General features: G+C 39.1%; 1 protein-coding gene across 1 annotated transcript in view; it reads left to right on the top strand.

The window, feature by feature from the left end:
* Nucleotides 1-20,269, top strand: part of LOC110990594 (nucleolar pre-ribosomal-associated protein 1-like) — a 48,648-nt gene that overhangs the window by 10,911 nt on the left and 17,468 nt on the right. Inside the window, exons 5-16 of the mRNA XM_087132626.1 lie at nucleotides 4,413-4,606; nucleotides 5,224-5,357; nucleotides 5,586-5,781; nucleotides 6,501-6,638; nucleotides 8,306-8,443; nucleotides 10,589-10,730; nucleotides 12,591-12,823; nucleotides 14,393-14,497; nucleotides 16,217-16,448; nucleotides 18,111-18,299; nucleotides 19,202-19,401; nucleotides 19,949-20,152. Of these exons, the coding sequence (XP_086988752.1) occupies nucleotides 4,413-4,606; nucleotides 5,224-5,357; nucleotides 5,586-5,781; nucleotides 6,501-6,638; nucleotides 8,306-8,443; nucleotides 10,589-10,730; nucleotides 12,591-12,823; nucleotides 14,393-14,497; nucleotides 16,217-16,448; nucleotides 18,111-18,299; nucleotides 19,202-19,401; nucleotides 19,949-20,152 (2,105 nt within the window). The remainder of the gene's footprint in view (nucleotides 1-4,412; nucleotides 4,607-5,223; nucleotides 5,358-5,585; nucleotides 5,782-6,500; nucleotides 6,639-8,305; nucleotides 8,444-10,588; nucleotides 10,731-12,590; nucleotides 12,824-14,392; nucleotides 14,498-16,216; nucleotides 16,449-18,110; nucleotides 18,300-19,201; nucleotides 19,402-19,948; nucleotides 20,153-20,269) is intronic.

The following is a 20,269-nucleotide window of genomic DNA, read 5'->3' as shown; positions in this document are numbered from 1 at the left end:
ATCTTTACCCACTTAATTCACACCATTCCCCTGCGTACTAACACCAATGCACAACTAATCTTGAAACCTAATGTTTGCATATTGAAATGGAATTCGACACTCAATATGCAGCTGAAGTATTTTAAAATATTTTCCTTTTAATTTGATATAAAACATAATTCTTTTGGATAACTGTTGCAGTGATGTGACTGTTGTGCAAGAAAGGGTGATCCCGAAAAAGGAAAAATCATGGGTTGTTTTTCTACATTTTGTTTCAGAAATGCTACATTGACTGTATACATGAAATGATGATGCCAAGTTGTCAAGACCACAGTGCACCCAAAAATACTCTGCACAATATATCACGACAGTGCCGTATTTGGCTTGTAGAGCAATATGCTTCTCTGCAGAGGCCTAAACATTTTGTGTATGAGCAGATGGGTCCAGTTTGTCGAGGGAGCAAGTATTTAAATAAAGACCCTTAAAAAGTATTAATCAAAGTGATCATGTAAGCTTCAATTACATGTATATACATGTGGGAGATGTCAGATTTTTGGAAAACAAATGCATTTGAAAATATATATCTTGACTAATTCAAAGATGAAAACAGATCTCTAGAAATCACACAGTCATGGTAGCCGTGATGACAATGTTGTTGGTAATGAAACACCTGTTGAGTTTCGTTGCAACATAGATTGATATAGCCGTACCAGTATAATACCAGGCACTGTGACTGTGTTTTGTCAGGTAATTTGGTCGCTTGATGTCACATAGAGTGGCCTTGCATACTGTCTAATAGACTGGACCTAATATCTTGGATTTCGCTACATACATGCTGTTCAAAATATTGCAATTTTTTCCTCATTTGAATGCACAAGTTATGTGCTAAAATATCATTGGGGCAAATGGAGAGTCTTTCCATGAATTTCACGTGTTCTTCAAATGCACTGTGTACTACCTTATCTACCATATACATGTACATACATGTACATGTATATGTACACTGTATACCCCCTCAGAAAAACCACTGACCAAACGACTGATGGGAAAATTCCCCTCATTGACCACTCGGCCACATTACATGTAGACAGATTGGTGGTGGAATAAATGTATGTATGCTATCAGCCTAGCATGAGATTGGTCTTAGAGTGGATATGAATGGCACAGATTGGTGGTGGAATAAATGTATGTATGCTATCAGCCTAGCATGAGATTTGTCTTAGAGTGGATGTGAATGGCACAGATTGGTGGTGGAATAAATGTACGTATGCTATCAGCCTAGCATGAGATTTGTCTCAGACTGGATGTGAATGGCACAGATTGGTGGTGGAATAAATGTATGTATGCTATCAGCCTAGCATGAGATTTGTCTTAGAGTGGATGTGAATGGCACAGATTGCTGGTGGAATAAATGTACCTATGCTATCAGCCTAGCATGAGATTTGTCTCAGAGTGGATGTGAATAGCACAGATTGGTGATGGAATAAATGTACCTATGCTATCAGCCTAGCATGAGATTTGTCTCAGAGTGGATGTGAATGGCACAGATTGGTGGTGGAATAAATGTACCTATGCTATCAGCCTAGCATGAGATTTGTCTCAGAGTGGATGTGAATACAGATTGGTGGTGGAATAAATGTACCTATGCTATCAGCCTAGCATGAGATTTGTCTCAGAGTGGATGTGAATGGCACAGATTGGTGGTGGAATAAATGTACCTATGCTATCAGCCTAGCATGAGATTTGTCTCAGAGTGGATGTGAATACAGATTGGTGGTGGAATAAATGTACCTATGCTATCAGCCTAGCATGAGATTTGTCTTAGAGTGGATGTGAATGGCGCAGATTGGTGGTGGAATAAATGTACCTATGCTATCAGCCTAGCATGAGATTTGTCTCAGAGTGAATGGGAATGGCACAGATTGGTGGTGGAATAAATGTATGTATGCTATCAGCCTAGCATGAGATTGGTCTTAGAGTGGATGTGAATGGCACAGATTGGTGGTGGAATAAATGTATGTATGCTATCAGCCTAGCATGAGATTTGTCTCAGAGTGGATGTGAATGGAACATATAGGTGGTGGAATAAATGTATGTATGCTATCAGCCTAGCATGAGATTGGTCTCAGAGTGGATGTGAATGGCACAGATTGGTGGTGGAATAAATGTATGTATGCTATCAGCCTAGCATGAGATTTGTCTCAGAGTGGATGTGAATGGAACATATAGGTGGTGGAATAAATGTATGTATGCTATCAGCCTAGCATGAGATTTGTCTCAGAGTGGATGTGAATGGCACAGATTGGTGGTGGAATAAATGTATGTATGCTATCAGCCTAGCATGAGATTTGTCTCAGAGTGGATGTGAATGGAACATATAGGTGGTGGAATAAATGTATGTATGCTATCAGCCTAGCATGAGATTTGTCTTAGAGTGGATGTGAATGGCACAGATTGGTGGTGGATAAATGTACGTATGCTATCAGCCTAGCATGAAATTGGTCTCAGAGTGGATGTGAATGGCACAGATTGGTGGTGGAATAAATGTATGTATGCTATCAGCCTAACATGAGATTTGTCTCAGAGTGGATGTGAATGGCACAGATAGGTGGTGGAATAAATGTATGTATGCTATCAGCCTAGCATGAGATTGGTCTTACAGTGGATGTGAATGGCACAGATTGGTGGCGGAATAAATGTATGTATGCTATCAGCCTAGCATGAGATTGGTCTCAGAGTGGATGTGAATGGCACAGATTGGTGGTGGAATAAATGTATGTATGCTATCAGCCTAGCATGAGATTTGTCTCAGAGTGGATGTGAATGGAACATATAGGTGGTGGAATAAATGTATGTATGCTATCAGCCTAGCATGAGATTTGTCTTAGAGTGGATGTGAATGGCACAGATTGGTGGTGGAATAAATGTATGTATGCTATCAGCCTAGCATGAGATTTGTCTTAGAGTGGATGTGAATGGCACAGATACATGTAGGTGGTGGAATAAATGTATGTATGCTATCAGCCTAGCATGAGATTTGTCTTAGAGTGGATGTGAATGGCACAGATAGGTGGTGGAATAAATGTACGTATGCTATCAGCCTAGCATGAGATTGGTCTCAGAGTGGATGTGAATGGCACAGATTGGTGGTGGAATAAATGTATGTATGCTATCAGCCTAGCATGAGATTGGTCTTACAGTGGATGTGAATGGCACAGATTGGTGGTGGAATAAATGTATGTATGCTATCAGCCTAGCATGAGATTTGTCTCAGAGTGGATGTGAATGGAACATATAGGTGGTGGAATAAATGTATGTATGTTATCAGCCTAGCATGAGATTTGTCTTAGAGTGGATGTGAATGGCACAGATTGGTGGTGGAATAAATGTATGTATGCTATCAGCCTAGCATGAGATTTGTCTTAGAGTGGATGTGAATGGCACAGATACATGTAGGTGGTGGAATAAATGTATGTATGCTATCAGCCTAGCATGAGATTTGTCTTAGAGTGGATGTGAATGGCACAGATAGGTGGTGGAATAAATGTACGTATGCTATCAGCCTAGCATGAGATTGGTCTCAGAGTGGATGTGAATGGCACAGATTGGTGGTGGAATAAATGTATGTATGCTATCAGCCTAACATGAGATTTGTCTCAGAGTGGATGTGAATGGCACAGATAGGTGGTGGAATAAATGTATGTATGCTATCAGCCTAGCATGAGATTGGTCTCAAAGTGGATGTGAATGGCACAGATTGGTGGTGGAATAAATGTATGTATGCTATCAGCCTAGCATGAGATTGGTCTTAGAGTGGATGTGAATGGCGCAGATTGGTGGTGGAATAAATGTACCTATGCTATCAGCCTAGCATGAGATTTGTCTCAGAGTGAATGGGAATGGCACAGATTGGTGGTGGAATAAATGTACGTATGCTATCAGCCTAGCATGAGATTGGTCTTAGAGTGGATGTGAATGGCACAGATTGGTGGTGGAATAAATGTATGTATGCTATCAGCCTAGCATGAGATTTGTCTTAGAGTGGATATGAATGGCACAGATAGGTGATGGAATCTGTGTCTTGAAAAAAGTCTAAAAGACAAGATTCACTTGAATCTAATTCAATCAAGTACTCTCTACACATTGCAGATTGAATTCTTTTTAGTGCATTTAGCATATCCTTCATATCTTTGGATCATTTTAATGAAACATGGTCCAAATACGTACAATGTATATCTGCTTTTAATGATTTCAAGTCATGAAAACCCTTTTGATAACAGCTCTGTGATTATTTACTTTGCTACAGTTACAATTTCTGATCAAGGATTGTGTTGCTTTAATTTTTCTGACAATAGTTCTCCAATAAGTTTGACCAGCCTGTTTTTTTGTCAGTAACCCTCATTTTGTGTTGTTTTTCATTTGTATTGTTTAAGACTTTCTGAAGTGTTTCTTCAAGAAGCTTGGACATGATCGAGCGTGTAATATTAAGCTTATCCTGGTGACATTGACGCAGTACCTAGTCTGCAATCCAGCAGTGACCAAGACAGAGAAACTTCACATCTTAAATAACTACACCCTCCAACAAGTTGCTGAATTGTACGTATGGAAGGGCACTTCTGAAGCAATGGTAAGTTTGCAGATTGTGATTTTTAGATGTAGTCTAAAACCAGATGCTTCCAAGAGAGTAGCCATAGAAATTCTTGCTCATTGCGTACTTTTTGATTGACTAGGTTTAATTCAATACAAATTTTACAACTCCCTTTCAAGGTTTAGATATTTAATTTGATGGTTTTTTTATACCCAAAGACAGCTCACATGATGTTACATTTAAACATCATGTCATCACACTTTGCTTTGTAAAATTGTACCAAAATCATATAAAGGTTTGATATTGCAAATACACACAATGTTATTGACTGGAGTTACTGACTTGGACTCAAATTGCAATTTGAATTGACTTGGAGAAAAGTTATTTACAACTCTAGAAACAGGCTAAAGAATTATACAAGGCCTTGACCTGCACTGAGTGACATTTCCCTGGACATTCCTGATGGCTAACTTTCATGGTGGGAACCATTGTGATTGACTTAAAACAGAAAAATTATCAAAGATGAATGTATATATTTGTACTTTCTGTCTTTGGCAAGTGCCACTGTGCCACCAGTAATAGGATTACTATGGGCATCAGATGTGGATTCATAGCAACAACTTGACCAAAAAAGGAAAATTAAATTCCAATTACAGCATGACCCTAACACTGATGAAGATCTCCAAGTGTTAGAGATACGTCAACTTTGTCATCAGTTTCTACTGAAAGTCACGTGTGACCTCAAACATGGCATCAATTTCTTGGACAACTCTCTAGGACTGTCAGGAAAGTAAGTTTTATATGTGTGATGTCAACATGTACAAAATACACCCATGCAAACCGTTCACCTTACATTTGAGAACTACAGGTAATTTATAAAGATTTCCCTTTAAAACATTTTAATCAACTTTGTATTCAAACCTGGTAACAGGAATCATGACAATTTTTCATCAACATCCTTTACCATGTGATGTAAAGAATAATAGTACTGTTGCACCTGTTTCTTTTGTTGGTGCAGAAATTACAATTCTATTTTGCTGAAGTTCTTATTGAGTCTTCATAATGCCACAAAAGATGAGTTGATGTTGGAGCTGGTTGTTCAAATTCTACATACATGTCCTGATATTGTCAACCAGTACCTAACCCAGTGTAAGATGTCCTTTCAACTGAGATCTTCTGCATCATGGCTTGACAACATGGAAGTGCTTGAGCAGGTTAGTTTACACGTACATGTAGGTAAAATTTGTTGTATTTTGGAACACTTCATCATTGGTGTGTTTAAATGAATGCTAGTTTGTGGCTGTATTTGCATTGAGAAAAATCTGTTTTTCAGAGTGGTTAGGTGACTAGGACTGTTTATCATGCTTGGCAATCAGGTGTTTGTGGTCTATTGAACCTTGCAATAAATCTTTGCCTTTAATTAACTTTTTATTTTGCAACCTCTTTCAGTTTTGGAAAAATCTTTTTCCGAGAGACTAGGTCTGTTTGTGAGTGACTTGTGGCTAACTCTCTGGGAAATAGTTGGGGTATATCAGTTTGAGTCCTTGCAGAATTCCATGTTTGACCATAATATTTGTTCCTGAATAAAATATATGTTATTTTCTTTAAATGTCTGTCTTTTAGACAAACATGTCTTTTAGACAAACATGTAGCTGTGTGTGTAACAATGCTTTGAAAAAGAAATGTTTGATGACATGTATTGAGGTGATTCAATTTCCCCAATTGTCAGGCCAGTCTGTAATTCTTTCCATCTTAGCACTCACAACATGTAACTATTCTACTTATTGAATCTTACTGCATACATGTAGGTGGACTTTTAAAGTTTGATCCCACAGATTATCCCAGTCAGTGATGCCATTATTCTTGGTACTTGAGTGTTTGTAATGTATTGAATCTTGCTACAAATCTTGAAGTTCAATTATTTGCTCCACAGATTATGTCTGGCCAGTCCATGATTCCTTCAGCATTGCTACATGCTAAGAATGTTTCCACAGGCTACATGGTACAGTTAGCAATGACTAACACAATTCCAACAGTCTTGACACCAGTTCTTCTGTCTCAGGCTGTTAAGGTTTGTATCTTTGTTGCTGTGTAATCATTTGTGACTGGTTTTGGATTTGTGTTGGCCACAGGTAGTTGGTGTAGTTTATAACATGTACATTTTACATGTAGGCATATGTGATATTTCAGTAACTATAAGTGCTTTCATTATTAGCAGTCTGATATTCTTGTTGGATATTTGGAGTACCACATGACCTTATTTATTGTGTATATACATCATGCATAAGAAGTAGGCTTGCATGTACCGTACACCGTGGAATCAATCTCTTTGGAAGAGGTGTGGTTCTTAGAAGAACCGGTGAGTGTTAACTGGATGTTTAAGAACCATACCTCTTCCAAAAGAGATTAATTCCATGGTGTACCCGCAAGCCTACATCTCAGGTAAACTGTTACCATGCAAAGCATCAAATCTTACATATCATACATACAAACGAGTTTGTCCTAATTCAGTCCATCACAATTCCTTTATCATTGACCATCCCATTTCTTGAGATTAACCTTTGTGAACAAGTGTTACTAACCTCTGTGAAAGGACTTGGGACTACACTTGTGATCGACTCAGCACTGGTTATTGGGTGTATGGGAGTCATTTCAATGTTGATATCTTCATAAAATGCTGTTATAAGATGCTTGTTAATGTGACAGAAAGGACATTTTTCAAGTTGACGCGCTGACAAAAACATGGCCAACTCAGTGTGATGTTATTTGCATTTGAGAGAATCTCAGCAGACAACTTTAGGGAATGTTTGATCAGTCAGGGAATTCCGTACCTCACAGACATGACAGATCTGTCATCTTCACCGAAATACTGATCTCAGCAGACGACTTTAGGGAATGTTTGATCAGTGAGGGAATTCCTTACCTCAAAAAACTGTCATCTTCATTAAAATACTGATCTCAGCAGACTACTTTAGGGAATGTTTGATCAGTGAGGGAATTCCTTACCTCAAAAAACTGTCATCTTCATTAAAATACTGATCTCAGCAGACCACTTTAGGGAATGTTTGATCAGTGAGGGAATTCCTTACCTCAAAAAACTGTCATCTTCATTAAAATACTGATCTCAGCAGACCACTTTAGGGAATGTTTGATCAGTGAGGGAATTCCTTACCTCAAAAAACTGTCATCTTCATTAAAATACTGATCTCAGCAGACCACTTTAGGGAATGTTTGATCAGTGAGGGAATACCTTATCTCACAAAACTGTCATCTTCATTAAAATACTGATCTCAGCAGACCACTTTAGGGAATGTTTGATCAATTAGGGAATTCCTTGCCCCACGGAACTGCCATCATGATTAAAATACTGACGCTAAAGAATACTGGTGAATCTTCAACCCAGATGAACAAACATTGAGAACAATCCAAGTTATTATTCAATTTTGCTGTTAAATAGAACCTTGTCGATTGTTGTCCAACTATGCACTGTGAGAAAGTCCTTTCCATGTCATCCTCTTGGTGGCGTACAACATTGTGAATGATATTGGTTTCTCATTATGGTAATGGGATAAGTTTGGGATACATGTACATGTAAGCAATGTGTGTCATGATGACCACTTAATGGAGAACATGAGGAGTGATAATCAATAGCACTTTAATATAGAAACACCTGTATGACCCCTGGGAGGTAATGGTAACAGATGTCTCACATACTTGTACATTTCAATTTTATTTCAGCATAGCAGCTTGATTGTCAGTTGCTGCATACTTCGGATCATTCGACTTATTCTGAGTAGAGCTCATGGAATGATGGAATGGTGGAGACAGTGTGGTCAGACAGCAGTACTCTCTCAATATTGTCAAGCTCTTATCAAGGTGAGAGGATCATTTGACTTATTCTGAGTAGAGGTCATGGGAATGATGGAATGGTTGAGACAGTGTGGTCAAACAGCAGTACAGTGGGACGCCGCTATAACGATCTTGATGGAATCCATGCTAAATGTTCGGTACAGTGGTCGTTCAGTATTGTGAAATTTATTGCGGAACAATTTGTTGCCAGGTTGAATAGCGCCCTCTCTTGTCTAACTGAAGTGCACCCTCTTGTGATACAATGATTTTGCTGTTTTCGTGATGTTTTGCTGTTGCAGTCACATTTGAGGTTTCTAGAAATGTATCTGTTACTTATTTTTGTTTTTATGAAAGCTTAAGTTACAAAATTGATATTTAGTTTATCCTAAAAGTCGTGAAGCTACCGCTCAGGATCGATCTCCAATGCATGCTGTGGCGAATCTCAGTTGATTTGCAAGTGCATAATGTTCGGTAGGTTTTGTGCACAAAATATTGAGAGCCAAGGCGATGTTCGGTACAGAAAAATGTTAGCCGTACTACCGGTATCTCAATATTTTCAAGCTCTTATCAAGGTGAGAGGATCATTTGACTTAGTCCGAGTAGAGCTCATGGAATGATGGAATGGTTGAGACAGTGTGGTGAAACAGCAGTACTACCTCAATATTGTCATTTCTAAATGAGTATTGGAAGTATTGAGCTGATTTTTTATTTAAAAATCGGACACATTAGTCATTCACTGTTTCATTTTTAACGAAATTTAGATATATTTAAAACAATCTATCATGTAAAAAACGAAAAAATTGTGATTGCTACAGATGTTGAAATCATGAGTTAAAGTTCTTCGTATCTGGCAAAATGGAAACAAGTCATTGGGAGCATGCAATAGAAGCCTCTTTTGATGACGTCTCACTTTGGCTCTGTAATTTAGTGATTGTTTCATTGTTTGGGGGTGAATGCGCCCACTTGCATGAGTGCTGTGCTTGCTTGACTTAGCTGAATCAAAAGAGGTCAGACAATGAGAGTGGCTTACAATTCATTTTACATCGCCTATGTTGATCAGACAAGTCAGGTGATGTCAACACTTAAAGACCAACTCCAACTGTTTTAAAAGTTTTGAAAATAAAATTTTATTGCATTTAGTGTTTAATAAGTCATATATTCATTACCAAATCATGTCTGTATTGAGTCTATATTTTTAGTAATTTTGCCGAAACTTTTGAACGTTGTCTTTGAGTTTTTTGAAAAATTTCCACAACCTGACCACCGATGGCACTGTTGAGAAATGGAATTTATATGATGTAATACCGGAGAAAACATTGAAATTGGTATCCCTGGCAGGACTGGTTGCGCTATGAACGTACATATACTTGAAAATGGAGCTACATGTGCGTGCACCGCGTGTCAGGGATCGATCTGTGTGCAGGTTCTACTGTGCGGCATGATCTCTTTTCGGTTGAGAGTTGATGCTCTTTTCTTCATGACTTACAATAATGCCCAAATCATGCGTCTTGGTGGACGTACTAGAAATTCTGCGAAAGAACTGGGATTGAAATTCTTTGAGTTTCCGAAGAATGAGAGTATTCTTCAAGTTCGTGCTGTCATTCGCAGCTATGCGTGCTATGGATGCATACAGTGCGCGCACTTTGGTATGTCCTCTCCACGGTAATACATCACAGACATCAATATTCATCAGATGCTAATGAGTCATGACGACTCGTCCACTTTTAAAACTGCAGACCGGACTCCCAGGAAAAATAGATACAAAAACTGTGTTTTATTAACACAAAAGCGTGTGTTGCAAAGGAGATATTGATATGTGCCAGTTTTATTAGACTTGGTTCTTCTGAATAGGAGTCAATATGAGAAAAATCAGCACCGTTGGAGTTGGTCTTAAGAAACCATAGAAGACCCTACTATGTGTGCATGTATTTGCTGCATACACGTACATGTATTAATTATAAAAAAGAATAAATAAATTGACTGAGCAAAATTCTGTACTTTCTACTTCCAGTTAATTTCTTTGTTCATCATCATAAGTCATAGACATACAGGTAACCAGAACATGTTCATACCTGGGATTGATTGTATTTAATACTTTAAAAGTTGTTCCTTGTTTTTTACAATTTTATTGTGAAAGTTATTAAACTATATGTATCTTCTGCTTATCAAAAGTCCTTGCCAGATGTGGATTCCTATGTCAGCTTACTTCAGAAGACACTGGATAGATCAGTGGATGTAGATAGTAGCAAACAAATCACCACCACTGGACAAGAGGCAGGCTTTGCTGGTTCAGAGAAGACACCTGCTGGTGAGGGTAAGCTACGTGTAGGGATAACTTGATAAGTCTAACAGTCATGCAAAATAAAGAGGACTTTAAAAATACAAAATGTACATACACTCGGAAGTGGTCAAGTTTTATGGGCTCTTTCAAACTTCCCAACTACAGAGATATGTATACATGGAAGTATAGACTAATCGGATCGGACTCCATAAACTGTGGTGACATCGTACTCGCACACATTCTTTATGAAGTGGCCTCGCCAGTGGCACCCTCCTAAAATATGGTTGAATGAAGTAAGATGCAAGGGGACGGTGAGTGTATGACAAACACTTCTTGTTATAATCCTCAGATGATCGGTTTTATCAGGCAATAGATAAAACCCACCACAATTAAGAAAGTAAGATGCAAGGAGACGGTGAGTGTATGACAGACACTTCTTGTTATAATCCTCAGATGATCGGTTTTATCAGACAATAGATAAAACCCACCACAATTAAGAAAGTAAGATGCAAGGGGACAGGTGAGTGTATGACAAACACTTCTTGTTATAATCCTCAGATGATCGGTTTTATCAGGCAATAGATAAAACCCACCACAATTAAGAAAGTAAGATGCAAGGGGACGGTGAGTGTATGGGAGACACTTCTTGTTATAATCCTTAAATGATCGGTTTTATCAGGCAATAGATAAAACCCACCATAATTAAGAAAGTAAGATGCAAGGGGACGGGTGAGTGTATGACAGACACTTCTTGTTATAATCCTCAGATGATCGGTTTTATCGGGCAATAGATAAAACCCACCACAATTAAGAAAGTAAGATGCAAGGGGACAGGTGAGTGTATGACAGACACTTCTTGTTATAATCCTCAGATGATCGGTTTTATCAGACAATAGATAAAACCCACCACAATTAAGAACGTGAGATGCAAGGGGACAGTTGAGTGTATGACAGACACTTCTTGTTGTAATCCTCAGATGATCGGTTTTATCGGGCAATAGATAAAACCCACCACAATTAAGAAAGTAAGATGCAAGGGGACGGGTGAGTGTATGACAGACACTTCTTGTTGTAATCCTCAGATGATCGGTTTTATTTGGCAATAGATAAAACCCACCAAAATTAAGAAAGTGGAAAATAAAAAACCCTATTGACAGAAGATAAGAATAGAATTAGTGAGAATGGACTGCTAAGAGTACAATGTATGTTACAAAATGGTACAAATGACAAAACTCTTTTGTGTTATTCAAAGACCTAGAAATATATTGAGCTATGATTATGGAAATTGAATCAAAATAACCTCTTACCCTCAGAAGGTAGGTCAGAGTCCCTTAGAATTTATTAGGCAAACCACAGGAGCAGTTGGTGACTAATATCAGTGTCTTGTTCACTGCCTAATGAAAATGGATTACAAAAATAGCACACTTTAAATACCCCACAATCTCATCAAGCACAGTACAATGGCATAATCGCTATACAGAGCATAATGTACAATGACAATTTAACTACAGCACACGGACATGTGCATGCAGCACACACGGACGTGACCAGTAAAACCGGACTCCCTACATTTAGCTTTTGGCATTCATGACACCTCATTGGTCAAAGAGACATGTACCACCTGTTCACAAGCGTTGTACCACCTGTCCACAAGCATTGTTCCACCTGTTCACAGCGTTGTTCCACCTGTCCACAGCGTTGTTCCACCTGTTCACAAGCATTGTTCCACCTGTTCACAGCGTTGTTCCACCTGTCCACAAGCGTTGTACCACCTGTCCACAAGCGTTGTACCATTGCAGTAATGACTTCTAATTCTGGTTGTCCAGTTACACTATAAAGTGATGCTTTTTTATTTTAACCTCAAAAAAAATTTCTTGCTTGCTTTTGTCATAGTGACTGATATGCCTGACGTGAAGAAAGAAGACCTCTTGACCATCCTGTTTGATGTCTTGTGTGCGTACCAACTAACTCTCCCTCTTTCCTTCACTCAAACTACTTATGACTTCAGTCGTCTGCCACATTTGATATGCAATACCGAGTCTCCATTGATAACTGATGCAATTGAAGAGAGAGCTGTGACATTTTTACTTGCATTCCCTGAAGGCAAGCTACGTGGCTTTAAAGAGGTAGGTGCTTCAAGTTCTCTGAGCTAGGGACTGTATGTAAGAATAGTTCGGGAATAAAGTATAGACTGTATCAGATCAGGCTGCACCCAGGGGAAAAATAGTTCCTGACTGCAGCCACTTCCCACAGACACATTAGTTATTTACAGCTTCAGCCACTTCCCATAGACACATAAGTTACTTGCAGCTGCAGTCACTTCCCGTAGACGCACAAGTTACTTGCAGCTGCAGTCACTTCCCGTAGACACACAAGTTACTTGCAGCTGCAGTCACTTCCCATAGACACACAAGTTACTTGCAGCTGCAGTCACTTCCCGTAGACCCACAAGTCACTTGCAGCTGCAGTCACTTCCCATAGACACAATTTACTTGCAGCTGCAGTCACTTCCCATAGACACACAATTTACTTGCAGCTGCAGTCACTTCCCGTAGACACACAAGTTACTTGCAGCTGCAGCCACTTCCCATAGACATACAATTTACTTGCAGCTGCAGTCACTTCCCGTAGACCCACAAGTCACTTGCAGCTGCAGCCACTTCCCATAGACATACAATTTACTTGCAGCTGCAGTCACTTCCCGTAGACCCACAAGTCACTTGCAGCTGCAGTCACTTCCCATAGACACACAATTTACTTGCAGCTGCAGTCACTTCCCGTAGACACGCAAGTTACTTGCAGCTGCAGTCACTTCCCGTAGACACGCAAGTTACTTGCAGCTGCAGTCACTTCCCGTAGACACACAAGTTACTTGCAGCTGCAGTCACTTCCCGTAGACCCACAAGTCACTTGCAGCTGCAGTCACTTCCCATAGACACACAATTTACTTGCAGCTGCAGCCACTTCCCATAGACACAGAAGTCACTTGCAGCTGCAGTCACTTCCCATAGACATACAATTTACTTGCAGCTGCAGTCACTTCCCATAGACACACAATTTACTTGCAGCTGCAGTCACTTCCCATAGACACACAATTTACTTGCAGCTGCAACCACTTCCCATAGACACACAATTTACTTGCAGCTGCAACCACTTCCCATAGACACAGAAGTCACTTGCAGCTGCAGTCACTTCCCATAGACACACAATTTACTTGCAGCTGCAACCACTTCCCATAGACACACAATTCACTTGCAGCTGCAGCCACTTCCCATAGACACAGAAGTCACTTGCAGCTGCAGCCACTTCCCATAGACACACAATTTACTTGCAGCTGCAGTCACTTCCCGTAGACGCACAAGTTACTTGCGGCTGGGTCAAATCAGTTCACTTCTACATGGTTTGTGCCGCCTTGCTTAGTTCTTTTTGATGTAAAAAATTTGAAGTTTTTTAGATTGATATTGGTCTTTGCAATTTCTGTTAAAGGTATTACAGATTCTTTTGTGATAAATTGTCAAATATTTGTACGAGTATAAAGCACAGCGCAAGTATGTTATCGCGCCAACGTGGACCAAATTCAACTCCTTTGAGAAATGAGATTTGTTTGACACATCCTTGTCAGAACTGTTGCCTAAACTTTTATTAGAAAATGTGATTCTGCGCCTTTAATTTACTGCGCTTTAAATTTATTGCAGGTCAGAGGTGAAGATACATCCACTGTTCTCTTGCTGCTGAAACATCTAACACGATCTTCAAGCAAATCAGATGTACATGCACTGAAAACTAAACTACTGAATAAGGTATTAATTGAAAGGTCTCTAATGTTGGACCACCCTTTTTCATTACTGGTATTTGCATTTTGGTGTTGAACCGTTTTTGAAAATAATTAATGTCCAACATTACCACTTTGGCTGAGGGGCCAACTTCTCAGCACTGCTAAGCACAAACTCTTTTGCTAACAGAGGCTGTGTACATTTCATGATGCAGTAAGCAGTGAGCACAGGTAATGGCATGTTTACCTTGGAGGAAAATTTGCTTATTAAACCCCTTCGCGCCGTGATTCTCTTGACCATGACTGTTGGGCTGTGGTATGCCATGAATAGAGGGCTTTGTCTATCAGCAGGCCCCATTGAACCAGCAGCTGCATGGTGAATGGACTGTATATGTGGTATGCACTAATCCTCACACAAAGCCGCGGCTCTTGCCGTCTCCTGGAGCGAAGGGGTCAACTTTGCAACATAAAGGAAATATTTATGTGAGTGCATGTTTAAGCACAAGCAAACCAAGCTTATGGTAGTGCTTGCCTTTAGCAGAATCTTCTGATGTAGTAAGCACAACTTTTTTGTTAACTATTAGGCAGCTCTGTAAAATTGGGCCCAGTTTATAGTATGAAAAGATTTAGTTGTCAACACTAACAGTCAAATAATAGGGAATAATCAAGTGATTTCAATATATATCACGGAGGAAGGACACAGAAGGAGTTGGGCGCTTCAAAGTGTTCAATGATTGTCGCCGCCGAGTCAGACGAATAATAGAAAATATTCCAAAAATGCCTCATTGCTGCCTGCATCTTAGCCGGACAAGCGAGCCCAGGAATATCCTAGCAAGTAGGATAGTAGTTTTTTGCTTGCAATTAAATACAAATTATCAAAGTGTCCAGGAAATAGGGAGAGGCAAATTCCTGATATTAGACCTACTTTTGCCATCATAAATAAACTTTTAAAATTTTGACACACTGTTTCATTATCCATGCAAAGTTTGTAATTTTATTCTCCTCCGTCCAATACATCAGTATTAAAAGACTTGGTACAAATTTGGCTAAGACTGGCCATCAAAACGTTCACTACTACTGGAAAGCTTAGTTCATTAGGAACAAAATGTGCTATTTTATCACAGGGAGTGATCGTGAAATCTCATGAAATATGCCTTTGTACAAATGCCATAATAAAAATGATTCAAACAAAACACAAAATCTTACAAATAGCTTGGCTATTTATTCCTAAAAGAAGTCCAGAAGAAAGCATTCGATAAGGGCAACAACTGCACTTGAATACTTCGGGTACACAGCCTAATAAAAGCAACTTCGCAAGTACTGAATTTGATGTTGTTAGATCATATCAAGCACCAACGATGGCATGAATATTCAATTTCCTATATTGCAGTACACAACGTTTTAGGGATGCAGATTACCAACAAAAAATTGCGGCGAGGATCATAGGGTACAAAGGGAGCTTATGGTTGCAAAAACAGGTGGTGGATAGCAGGCGTGCGCTGTGCTCTAGCTGTGGACATACCGGGCATGCCAGAAAGCGGTAATCAGCCAGATGTTATAGCTCAGGCAGTTCAAACTCCTTCTGTGTCCCTCCTCCATGATATCAATGGATGCTATGAACCATTGTGCATGCATGTGACCTTATGAACTTTATTAAAGTTGTCGTTGACATTTATCTTGTAGATGGTTTTCTGCTTGTCCTATTTGTTGGTTGATGTATTCCTGTCGTATTTTGGATCTTTTTTAGTTCATCAAAGAGACTGGACTGTTTGCTCACACGGAATGGGAGATTGCTGTTTGGCTAGACACCTTGACCACCTTCAATCAAGATGAATCCCAACAAATTGTGGATGTGTTCTACAAGTCGCTGACACAAGCCATACGGAATCCCTATCCATTCAACGACAAAGTAATTGAGGCTATGAAGTCTTCACATGCAAGTTACCAAAGTGGACAAGGGGAATGCATGAATAATGATGGTAATTATTTACATGTCTGCAGTCTTTCTTGGGATATTTGAAGTCTTGCTTGTTCAAATACCACTACCATGAAATTGTTACAGTTTCTAGAAATCAGTACAGATTTAGGAGGTGGTTGGTATCAAAGTCATTTTTGAGCAAGGTTTAATCAGTACACAATTTGTGAACGATTTATTGTATTGGTGATATTGCTCAGAATGAAAATTGACAAAGAAAGATATCAGTGCCACCAGCTCTACCATAGTTCATTCAGAACTGATGATTTGACCCAATTATTTAGAATATGCAAAGAGTCATACCATTAATACAACTTGTGATGGTTTGAAACAATAAATCAAGTGTACAAAATGTACGACATATACCGTGGAAGAAGGACTCGGAAGGAGTTTGAACTGCCCGGGCTATAACATCTGGCCGATTACCACTTTCTGGCATGCCCGGTATGTCCACAGCTAGAGCACAGCGCACGCCTTCTACCCACCACCTGTTTTTGCAACCATAAGCTCCCTTTATACCCCATGATTGTCGCCGCAATTTTTCGTTGGTAATCTGCATCCCTAATACGTTGTGTATTGCAGTATAGGAAGTTGAATATTCATGCCATCGTTGGTGCTTGATATGATCCGACAACATCATCAAATGTAGTGTTTGCGCAGTTGCTTTTATTAGGCTCTATACCCGAAGTGTTCATGTGCAGTTGTTGCCCTTATCAAACGCTTTCTTCTGGACTTCTTTTAGGAATAAATAGCCAAGCTGTTTGTAAGATTTTGTGTTTTGTTTTAATCATTTTTATTATGGCATTTGTACAAAGGCGTATTTTATGAGATTTCACGATCACTCCTTATGATGAAATAGCGCATTTTGTTGCTAATGAACTAAGCTTTCCAGTAGTAGTGAACATTTTGTTGGACAGTCTTAGCCAAATTAGTTCCAAGTCTTTGACACTGATGTATATTGGACAGAGGAGACTAGAATTACAAACTTTGCATGGATAATGAAACAGTGTGTCAAAATTTAAAAATTTTATTTATGATGGCAAAAGTAGGTCTAATATCAGGAATTCTTCTCTCTATTTCCTGATCACATCGATAGTTTGTATTTAATTGCAAGCAAAAAACTACAAGTATTGCCAGGGTATTACTGGCCCCACTTGTCCAGCTAAGATGCTGGCAGCAAGAAGGCATTTTTGGAATGTTTTCTATTGTTTGTCAGACTCGGCGGCAACCATTATTGGACTCTTTGAAGTGCCTGAGTTACAACTCCTTCTGTGTCCTTCCTCCATGCATTTTCTTAGTGTGTCGTTCCCCTGAGCTTAAAAGAGAAGATAAGGAATTCATTTCCTAATTTGCAAGGAAAGGCAGATATTTACCTTTGGGAAAACTTCATAACCATACCATCAGCAAGAGCCAACATTTAAACCCATTCAGTGGCCCTAATATGATATCGAACTACAGGTAGCAGAGGGACAGAAACAAGGGCACAGATAAAGTTGGTATTCCACAAACCGTGATATCAAGTACATTACATTTGTGATATTACACAATATATGATTATAGTTGACAGCATTTGGAGAGATTTGTAAATATATTCCCTGCTATGCATGCAGGTACCTGCGGTATTTACAGTGTAAATACTAATCATAGTTGGTTCTGTTTTACCCAGATGCCTCCATGACTGACATCCTGACATTGATAAAACACACAACATCATGTGACCTTAATGGAAGTGACCTCATTACAACTTTGGAGAATCAACCAATGACTGAAGTCTTACATACTGAACCGATCCCATGCAGTGCGCTCATGCCTTCTGCTCTTCAAATCTTTTGTCAGTTGGAAAACAACACCCAAAGTAAGTATGCCTGTACATGTACCTGAATTTTCAGAATGTAGGCTGCATGATATACTGGTATAATGTATGCAGGGTGATGTATAAACCACAGCTTAATGTATGCTGGGTGATATATAAGCCACAGCTTAATGTAGGCTGGGTGATATATAAGCCACAGCTTAATGTAGGCTGAGTGATATATAAGCTACAGCTTAATGTAGGCTGAGTGATGTATAAGCCACAGCTTAATGTATGCTGGGTGATATATAAGCCACAGCTTAATGTATGCTGGGTGATATATAAGCCACAGCTTAATGTAGGCTGGGTGATATATAAGCCACAGCGTAATGTAGGCTGAGTGATGTATAAGCCACAGCTTAATGTATGCTGGGTGATATATAAGCCACAGCTTAATGTAGGCTGAGTGATATATAAGCTACAGCTTAATGTAGGCTGAGTGATATATAAGCTACAGCTTTTATGTAGGCTGCATGATATATAAGTTTGTAGGGTTCCATACACTTACATGTACGTATGTAACTCATCATTGCATTGTGCAAGGTGGATGCAGTTCATTATTTAGAGGGCTCAGTAAAACCAAGTTTGATGAGTTCCATACACTTACATGTACATATGTAACTCAGCATTGCAATGTTCAAGGTGGACACAGTACAATATTTAAGAGGGCTCAGTATAGAAACATGTATTGAAATGATCTTGTTTTTGAATTAGTTTTATTCATTTCCAAACTTAATTGCACTGCTGTTGACTGCCTACAGTGAATTCATTTTACCATACATGTTGAAAACATGTTGCCACATCTTCAGTGGTACATGCGTCATGAATTCAAAGATCTATCTCCGTCATTAGGAGCACTTCCATACTTAATTAATTGTCCATGTATCCAATACTTATTTATGCAGGTTTGTTCGGCCAATATGTCTCACTTGTTGCATTGAGTATACTTGAGAGACAAGACAACCCAATATCAGTCTGTTTGCTGTTACATCACTGCGTGTTAGTGGAGGGAAGTGATTTGCAGCATAATCTGTACTGGCAAGATTTCATGAAGTACTATGGATTGTGGCTGCCACATGTCTTTGAGAAAAATTCCCTTTATAAGGTAACATTTCATGTTCCATTTTGGATATTTCTTGGGCTGGAAGTTAGCTTGGCAATGTCATCGATGGATTTGAAATGTTTTTTGTTTAACATTTGATTTGTGTCAAACATGAATTTCCATCACCACTCATGAATGAAAACTAGCAAAATTTTGTGTTTGTTTTATGCGACTGTTGTCTTATTTAAGAGTACTGGCTCAGTGGTAAACAAAGACTGAGTAACATTACTTGTAATTCAATAGTTTGCCTGAAACTGTCATTCCTTAGTGTCTAGGCTCAGTGTACAATAAATGTCAACTCTGATCTGTTACGGCTATTACATGTATGTTGTACAGTGTGTTTTAAAAAAAGGAAACCAAGATTAACTTCATTTCTTGCATGTGGCTAAATATTTTGGAAATTGGCAACCACCATTTATTCACTAATGATGACCTCTTTTTATGCCACCAAGAAATCCAGTTTGCTGTCACAGATGACTGAGCACTAACAGTTCAATCAGCCATGACAGAACTGATCTAATAATCTGTATAAATGGTGTCTTTTCTTTAGAGGATTAAATCGTCATCGATGGATCGCATAGCCATAAAGACCAAAAAGGACTGGAGATCAGTATTACGATCTTCAATAATGCAAAGTGTGGAACTGAGTGTTAGTGACATGGAACTACTGTTACAATGTGACCAGACAGAATTGTTATCCATGACAAGACTGTTACTGATGTACATCAACACACTGCATATCCTAAAACCAAAGGTAGGTAGAGTATCGTTCAAAAATATCTGGACTCCTGCATGATTCACGCAGGCCCCCAAAATACAAAAATTTTTAGTAGCTAGGTTTTCATACGTGGGTTGCCGTGATTTTCGCGCT

The sequence above is a fragment of the Acanthaster planci genome, linkage group LG02, assembly GCF_054643075.1.
Source record: "Acanthaster planci isolate LZ-2023a linkage group LG02, COTS_SCS, whole genome shotgun sequence".
NCBI classification, from domain to species: domain Eukaryota; kingdom Metazoa; phylum Echinodermata; class Asteroidea; order Valvatida; family Acanthasteridae; genus Acanthaster; species Acanthaster planci.
Note: the sequence above shows the minus strand (reverse complement) of the source record. Positions and strands in the feature narration are given on the sequence as shown.